The sequence below is a fragment of the Humulus lupulus genome, chromosome 4 (genome assembly GCF_963169125.1).
Source record: "Humulus lupulus chromosome 4, drHumLupu1.1, whole genome shotgun sequence".
Taxonomy (NCBI): Eukaryota; Viridiplantae; Streptophyta; class Magnoliopsida; order Rosales; family Cannabaceae; genus Humulus; species Humulus lupulus.
In genome coordinates, this window is record NC_084796.1 from 15780025 (window position 1) to 15789166 (window position 9142).

Genomic DNA, 9142 nt, shown 5'->3' on the forward strand with positions numbered 1-9142 from the left:
TTTTTTTGTAGTTTTAAAAAATAAATAGGTTTTTGGTTAATGTTTTCTAAAAATAATTTTTTAGTTTTATTATTTTTTTTATTAAAAATCATAAATATATTTACAAAAAGAAAAATGTTTTAAAATTTTGTAATAAATAATAAGATAAAATAATGTGAAAGAAAAAGAGATGAAAAATAAGAAGTGAGAAAGTAAGGAGAAAAAATTTGAAGAAAGATATAAATTGATACAAGAAAAAATGTGAGAAAGTGATGCATGAGAAAAAAAATGAATAGAGATAAAATAAAGAGAAAGAAAGTGATGAGAGAAAAAAAGATATAGTAATTAAGTAAGTAGACAGAAAATGGTGAGATCATAAGTGATAAAAAATCAAACGAGAAGATAGAAAGTGATGAAAGATATAACAGCAAAAGAGAAAGTGACGAGAGCAAGTGATATGAGAGAAAGTGAGTAAAAAGAAATTGATATGAGAGAAAGTAAGGAGAGAGAAATTGAGAATAAATAATATGAGATAATATAATTAATTAAAAAAAGTAAGGTGAAAAAATGGACTATTTTTTTTAAGAACGATATAAAATAACTTTTTGTTGTTATCAAATTTTTTAATTTTTTTTTGTAAGTTTTTAAAAAAAAAAAACTATTTTCTGAAAGCAATGCCCTAAACATATCTTTATTTGTTTTGAAAAAACATGTTTTAGTTATGGAACACAATTGATCATATTTTTATAGTCTGGTTCCTTATATTTTTAGTAGAAATTAAAAAAAGATAAGTATAATTTTTTTTTGTGTGGGGATAAGATAAGTAGAATTAGAGTTTAAAAAATTGACAATATATTAAACTAGATTTTAAAAGTTTGGTATTTTCATTTATTTCTTTGATAGGTATTTTATAAGGGAAATTTAAGTTTTTATGCTTAATGAGATATACTAAATCAAAAAAATACTAGGCACTTAAATCATTTCAAAAAAATGCCAATTTTTTTGACAATACCCAAAATACCTCTCTCATAATTTGTCCATCAACTTGCTCTTCTCTCTTCCCTCTCTCTCCCTCAACACATTCCTCTCAACTCTCTCTCTAGAAAAAAATTTATGGGTAAGGTAAAATATAAGAGAACTCAATGTAATAGTAAGTATTCCTTACTTATGACACTAAAATACTGCATTTCGAACAGATCTGGGCATGATTTTTGAGTTTTTTTGCGATTTTTTTCAGATCTGAAACTTTGAAATCTGCAGAAAATCGACGTGGTTCGATGGTGCTCGATGCCAGCTCGATGGGGCCTTCAAAATCAAGATTTTCATGAAAAAATCGATGTTGCTCGATGGTGGTTCGATGGAAGTTCGATGGAGGTTCGATGGTGTTCGATGCGATTCTTGCAAGATACGTAATTTTTCACTCGGGTGTCCGTTTGGGGTGATTTTTTTTTTATTTTGGGTATTTTTTCAAGATCTACACATTTGAGATGTGTATATACACATTTGGGAAATGTAAATCTTGAAAAAAAAAATGACAAATGAAAAATATACCTCATGTTCAAGATATGTTTTGGTATGTTTTCAAGTTCTAAACTTTGAAAATGTGTATGTGAATATCTAAAACGTGTAGATCTCAAAAAAATACCCAAAATAAAAAAAAATCATCACAAACGGACACCCAAGTGAAAAATTATATCTCTTACAATAATTGCATCGAACCACCATCGAGCAACCATCGAACCACCATTGAGAAATCTCGATTTTTTTTCATGAAAATATTGATTTTGAAGGCCCCATCGAGCTGGTATCGAGCACCATCGAGCAACAATCGAGCAAAGTCAATTTTCTACATATTTCAGAGTTTCAAATCTGAAAAATAACTCAAAAATCATGCCCAACTCGATGGTAGCTCGATGGTGTTCGATGCTACCTCGATGGGGCCTTCAAAATCAATATTTTCATGAAAAAATCGACGTTGCTCGATGGTGGTTCGATGGTTGCTCGATGGTGGTTCGATGCAATTCTTGTAAGAAACATAATTTTTCACTCGGGTGTCTGTTTAGGATGATTTTTTTTTATTTTGGGTATTTTTTTGAGATCTACACGTTTTAGATATTCACATACACATTTTCAAAGTTTAGAACTTGAAAACATACCAAAACATATCATGAACATGAGGTATGTTTTTCATTTGTCATTTTTTTCAACATTTACATTTCCCAAATGTGTATATACACATCTCAAACGTGTAAATCTTAAAAAATTACCCAAAATTAAAAAAAAAATCACTCCAAACGGACACTCGAGTGAAAAATTACGTATCTTGCAAGAATCGCATCGAACCACCATCGAGCAATATCGATTTTTTCATGAAAATCTTGATTTTGAAGGCCCCATCGAGCTGGCATCGAGCACCATCGAACCACGTCGATTTTCTGCAGATTTCAAAGTTTCAGATCTGAAAAAAATCGCAAAAAAAACTCAAAAATCATGCCCAGATATGTTCAAAATGCAGTATTTTAGTGTCCTAAGTAAGAAATACTTGCTATTACATTGAGTTCTCTTATATTTTACCTTACCCATGAATTTTTTTCTAGAAAGAGAGTTGAGAGGAATGTGTTGAGGGAGAGAGAAGAGGAAGTTGATGGAAAAATTATGAGAGATGTATTTTGGGTATTGTCAAAAGATTTGGCATTTTTTTAAAATGATTAAAAATGCAGCATTTTTTTTATTTAGTATATCTCATTAAGCATAAAAACTCAAATTTCCCCCTAAAAATTGATTCTATATACAAATACATAGGAGAGAAGGGAATTGAATATTGAAAAGGAAATTTGAAATTTTATTATAATATTTGAATTTAAATTTTTTATTTTTTATTTTTATAAATTTTGAATTTAAAGTTTTACCTTATACTGAGATGGGAATATGAAAATTAAACCGGTTGCCAAAAAATAAATAAATCGGCCTTATTTTTTTTAAGTGATTGGATTCTTTCATTCCATATGGTTTGAAAGATGAAGTGGCTTTAATAGGTATTTTTATCTATATATTTTTTTTATAGACATCAGATTTTTTTATTCCTGATCGAAGGAAAAAAAAAACTTATTAATGTATCTTTTATAAAAATAAGCTCTAAAAGATAATATATACACTTGATTCTTAATTAAAAAATACTCTGGTAAATAAAGCAAATGATCATGCATATATAGCTAATTTGATACATATAGTCTGCTGAATACATAATACACGCACTCGCACAATTCATGAAAGCATACATACATATATACATAATATATATATATATATTATTGATACATATTATACTGGGGATATCCACCATGCACATAAAACTATGACTACACAGCTTGCACATATAGATATAGATATATAGATATAGAAATATCTTAATAACACAGTGACTCTGGTGAGATATCATATATATTGATGCTTGAATCCTGGCGCGACTAGATCCAGAACCTGCATTTCAAGATTTTTATGCCAGAATTTAAGATCAACCCTTGATATATAATAATATAACAATTATAATAATTAATATAATGGGCTTAAATATATATATATATATATATGTGTGTGTGTGTGTGTGTGTGTGCATTTGTATCACATTCAACTCTCTTGCATAATTTTGTTTAGTTTTCATGGTTGTGCATTGCATGCTTTGTTTATAACTTTCTTGTATGGATCTAGAGCTTAACTTCATTATGTTTGTTGTATTGTGTTCTTTCTTACTTAAATAATATATATAAATGAATGAATGAATAAAATTTAAAAGTATTTCAGTTTAATATATGAGACAAAGCTTGTTCATATAATATTACACGATAATAAATATTATATGAATATGTATTTATATATACCTGTGAAGACTACTACTTGCCAACTTTCAGGATGGATATATTGGCATCATGCTTCTTGCTGTTGATCTAGCAACTTAACCTTGTATATTATTATGAACTAATCAATCATATGATTATAAAACGCTTAATAATTTGATTTTTCATTAGTACAATAAAGTAACTAATAAATTTACTTATTTCTTAAACATAATTAATGAAGTGTGATATATATTGTTACATATATATGTGTATAGCTAGAACTAGATCAGTGAAGAAATCTCACTTTTTTCTGGAGCTGTGTGTTCTCCTCTATCAAGGCTCGACGCTGTAGATAATATTTATTAAAACACAACGAAAAATGTGATCATAAATATATATATATGTTTGTATGCATGCTCGAGTACTTGAAATACTCTCTTCTTATTAAGATTTCAGCAAATACTCTCTTCTTCCTTTAATTTGCTGAAATCTTAATAAGAAGAGAGTATTTCAAGTACTCGAGCATGCATACAAATATATATATATATATATATTTATATAAAAAGATGGAGAAATAAGCTTGATGTAATTAAGTTCATTAATTGATGTTGCTATATATTAGGACAGCTATTATTATATTAATGAAGTGGAAAGATATATAAACATATGATATGAGTAATATATTGCTAGAGATCTCATTATTATAAGATTATAATACTTATAAGTCAAAATATATAAACATATGCTTATATGTATATATATAGGATACCCGAAGGAAATATATATTAATAAATCACATAGTATCACAACTTTAATCAAGCTACTTTTCCAAGATAATAATAATTGTTCATCATAAATAATATATATATATAAAGTACATGTACCACAAATTATAAGTAATTATTTTCTATTTAAGAAACTTGTGTATACATTAGGCTTTTATATATTAATTAGTATATATCTTACCCTTCTTTTCAGGTAGTTGATGTGCTCAGATACAATCCTTCTCTGTTAACAATCCATCATCATCATAATATTAATCACCAAATAATAGAGGAAGTTATTTTAATCTCACCAAAGCTAATTCAATAATAAAAACTAAATTTGAAAATAACCAAATGCTCTTTCATTATATATGTGTTTGGTTTATAATTATACATATATATATGTGTGTGTGTGTGTATATATTAAGGTCTTTCTCTTTGATTGTAAGAGAAAATGTACTAATAAATATATACCTTCTTGGATCGGACTCGTTCAACCCCAATCTTAAGCTGACGCTCTAGCTGTTTTAACTCTTTCATGCCCAATGTTGATAGATCTTCACCAGCTAAGTTCCTATATATATACACACATTATATTAATATATGATATATACATACACACATAGATAGTGCACATATATATATATATATGTGAGTCTGAGAGAGCTAGAGTGGCTTGGGAGTTAGGGAACATGCATGTACCTCAAATTTCCTTCCATGGTTTCTGTTGATCTTTTCATGTCTTCAATTTCAGTCCTCCAGAACTGCAGCAAACAAGAAATGCAGTAGCTACTCTTATTAGGTGTATATATATAAAAAGTGAATTTCTTTGGAGCATTACATTAATGAAATAGTTTATTAGGTTTAATGCATATATAAAGGTAAAGCTCTCCAATATATATATATATATATATCATAATAAAGACTGGTTAGCAGGGGTGAAAATTTTTAATTACCAAGAACTTAATTATGATGGTAGCCAGCTGGTCTAGAAAAGAAAAAGAGAGATTAAAAATGGCCGTACTACTAATATATATTATATTATTATTATTTACAAGAGCAGGTGATCATTCATGTTCATCGAATCAAATTTATACCCATATATATATGTTGACATGTTTACACATACACCTAATTTGCACAGATCTGCAGAGCAAATATCAATCTTAATTTATATATATATATATATATATGTGTGTGTGTGTGTGTGTTAAATACTTTTTCATTTCATGATGATGTTAATAAATGACCATCATATATAGCTAGCATATATCTCCCCCCAATAAATCACTTAATGACACGTATAACACATGATAATTATTTATTATTATTAGTCTTTTCTGAAAGAACCTAAGTGATAAATTTGTTTATATATTTAAAGAATATAAATAATTACTAATATTCTAACTAAAACAGCATATATATAATGTTAGTTGTGTGTCCATTATATGGAAAGCGACTAATATACTAGTGATAATATTTAATTTGTTTAAGACATGGACTTCCAAAATCCCTTAATTTTAATTATTATATATATATAACAAAAACAAGTTCATCATCTGTGGGAGAAGAGACTATATATATACACACACAAATATTTATATTTATACCTCGAAGGTTCTAGAACGTTGGTTATCAGCGGATCCAAGCAACCCCATTTCACTCCTGTATCTAACAATGCTTCTGTCCATGCTGCAGAACAAAAAATACAGATCGATCACCCCCACAATATAATAATTTATATATATATAAATATATGTATATGAAATAATAAGGAGAAGGGTTTGTGATCATTAATTAATTAAGTTATTATATATGTACTAACTCATGACTGGCATATTGGTAAAGCTTCCCAGAAGGAGAGAAGATGACAAGTCCAACCTCAGCATCACAAAGCAAAGAAAGCTCAAAAGCTTTCTTCAAAAGCCCATTTCTCCTCTTTGAGAAGGTCACTTGCCTGCTTGTTGGGTTCTCTATTCTCTTCAGCTCCACTTTCCCTCTCCCCATCTCTCTCTCTCTCTCTCTCTCTCTCTCTCTCTAGACAATTGGCAATTAGGTTAGTGCCTTTTATTTATAATAAGCATATGGTTGTGTTAAGTTATAAGTTTTAATTGGCTTTCCCATATATATACATATATAATTATGTAATGTGTAAATATTTGGCCGCCAAAGAAGGAAAAAAAAAATAAGAGAGTACCACATCCACATATATAGATACATGTACCATGCATTGCAAGCAAGTAAAAAAAAGCTAGTTTTTTTGTAGTGTAGATACTTGGTAATCACTATCATTATTATTATTATTATTATATGATGACTTTTGGTATAGAAGAAAGGATAGAGTGGAGAGAAAGAGAAATTACTTGATTATGGTTACACATGTATGACTCTAATCGGCTTTCAGATAAGACAGCACTATACGCAATTCAATTGCTTCATTTTAAAATAATTCTTTATATATTAATTGATTACTTTATTACTCTCTTTAATTAATACTCATTGTTTATTATTGCTACAGTTCTCTACTTCCTTACTTGGTAAACTGTTTGACCAACCTTTTTGGGCTTCATTCCATGCATCAATGTTCATCTCCCATTCACCTGTGTAGTCCAAAAGTAAAAAAATAAATAAACATAAGACAACAGTACTCATATATATAATAAATTAATACACAACGTTATAACTCAAATCATATTATAATTTAATGTTATTTTCTACAGTGGAGGAAGCTACATAGCTTAAATTATTCATAAAATATATTAAAGTGAAAATTTAAATAATAAGAGCGTGCTATAAAAAGACGGCGGACCCACATAAAGACGAGTGTCACGGTCGCTCCCACTGAGAAAAAAATAGAAAATTTTGAAGAAAAATATGTACTTTAATTAATCATATATATTTTTTTCAAGTACACATTAGGGTAACTAATAATTGCATACAATATTATATTTGTTAAGTCTACTCATAACATTAATAGTTAGATTTATTGGATAGTTATTAATAAATTTTTAAAATTATAAATATATATATATAATTTAAGCTCAAATACATATGTCAACTACCAAGAAATTTGCCTTCGACAAAATCCAATACCTTTTCTTTGTATTTATACATATTTATGTATATAGTAAGTAGAAGTAACATATAATTACACTTTATTTAGTTTTAAAGTTTTAGACATGCTTATTTAAATATGTATTTATTTTTATTATATTTTTTTAATTATCATATAAATTTTAAATAAATAAACAATATCATAAAAATAAATAAAAGATGTTTAATATAATATATGATAAAAATGTATTAAAAAAATTAGAACAAAACATTGTCTATAATTTTAATAAAAACTGGTTCACTTGTTTTAATATATCTCTTATATATAACAAGTGTGTAGATAATGGAAACTCTTGGTTTTAACGGTTTTTTATTTTTTAATGTTAACTTTAATGGAATATTCTTATATTTAACGGTAATTTATAAACACTTAAACTCAAATAAAATAAAATAAATTATTGACGCCGTTTTTCGCCAACTTAAAATGTCGAGCAATTAAACAATAAGAACTATGGTGCAAATGAATAGTATAGTGGAACAACAAGGGTTTTACGTGGTTCAGCAGTAAAATCTGCCTAGTCCACGAGTCTACGTTATTAAGGCTTGAAGTTTTCTGGAAATCCTTCAGAGATAAATTACCTAGAGTTTTCTCTCAAGATATCAAAAGATCATCTCCTTACAAATGTTCATGACCTCTCTATTTATAGAGAGTTTTCAGAGTTCATTCCCACATATTTCGGGAAGATACTTCTGCACATTAATTGAAGCAATTATATTAAATGTTGTAACTCCTATTTACAAGGAAACGTCCCCTGAAGACCCGGAAACGGATAACAGACTTCTTAATATCCCTTTAATGTTGGAATGTTACAACAATAAATATCTTTAGACGTACAGAATGCGTTACATCAGATGACTCATCAAATCTCTGAAATCAGTAACCAGCATTGTGTCAGTCAAGGTTTACGGACAGGTTACGAACTGGCCGTTTTATTCCAAGACCTGCTCGGAGCAGATAAATTCTATCGAGGCTGTCATGATTCGAGCCTGCACTCTTTAAGCTCAGACTATTTGATCTGAAGGCACTCGGTAACGGATGTATCCCGATGCTATGCCTTTCGAGCCTGGAAAGAATCTCGAGGTTACATGTCTTCGAGATTGCCATCTTGCCTTGGAGGTTTGACCTTAAACATGTGTTTTATATATCTCGAGCTCATACTTGACGAGTCCAGCTTTTGATGTCATAATTTCTGGTCTCAAAAACTGGGTGTAACATAAATAATTAAAAAAAATTAAAATATGATATTTTTTAGATATTTTACAATAATAAATAATTAAACAAATTAAAATAGAATATTTTTTTAGATTTTTTACATGATAATTATTTTAAAATAATAAATAATTAAACAAATTAAAATAGGATATTTTTTAGATATTTTACAATGATAATTATTTAAAAATAATAAAATCATTTTATAACTTAAATAAAATTTAATTAAACTTAAACTC

The 9142-nt window shown here is 28.0% G+C and overlaps 1 protein-coding gene across 1 annotated transcript; it reads right to left on the reverse strand.

Moving 5' to 3' along the window:
• Nucleotides 1–3165: 3165 nt before the first annotated feature.
• Nucleotides 3166–6651, reverse strand: LOC133830041 (agamous-like MADS-box protein AGL16). Its single transcript, XM_062259940.1, has 8 exons — nt 6405–6651; nt 6190–6271; nt 5282–5343; nt 5054–5153; nt 4782–4823; nt 4120–4161; nt 3856–3936; nt 3166–3458 (listed from the first exon to the last, which is right to left on the reverse strand). The coding sequence occupies exons 1-7, from the start codon at nt 6584–6586 to the stop codon at nt 3904–3906; spliced, it is 543 nt and encodes a 180-aa protein (XP_062115924.1). The 5' UTR covers nt 6587–6651; the 3' UTR covers nt 3166–3458; nt 3856–3903.
• Between the last annotated feature and the right edge of the window lie 2491 nt (nt 6652–9142).

What these genes read in the sequence shown, in the direction of transcription:
- LOC133830041 (XM_062259940.1), bottom strand. Translation starts at nt 6,586, where the DNA reads ATGGGGAGAGGGAAAGTGGAGCTGAAGAGAATAGAGAACCCAACAAGC. An exon ending in ACCATGGAAGGAAATTTGAG is followed by an intron (nt 5,154 to 5,281) that starts GTACATGCATGT and finishes GTATATATATAG; the next exon opens with GAACTTAGCTGGTGAAGATC. An exon ending in AACGAGTCCGATCCAAGAAG is followed by an intron (nt 4,824 to 5,053) that starts GTATATATTTAT and finishes GATTGTTAACAG; the next exon opens with AGAAGGATTGTATCTGAGCA.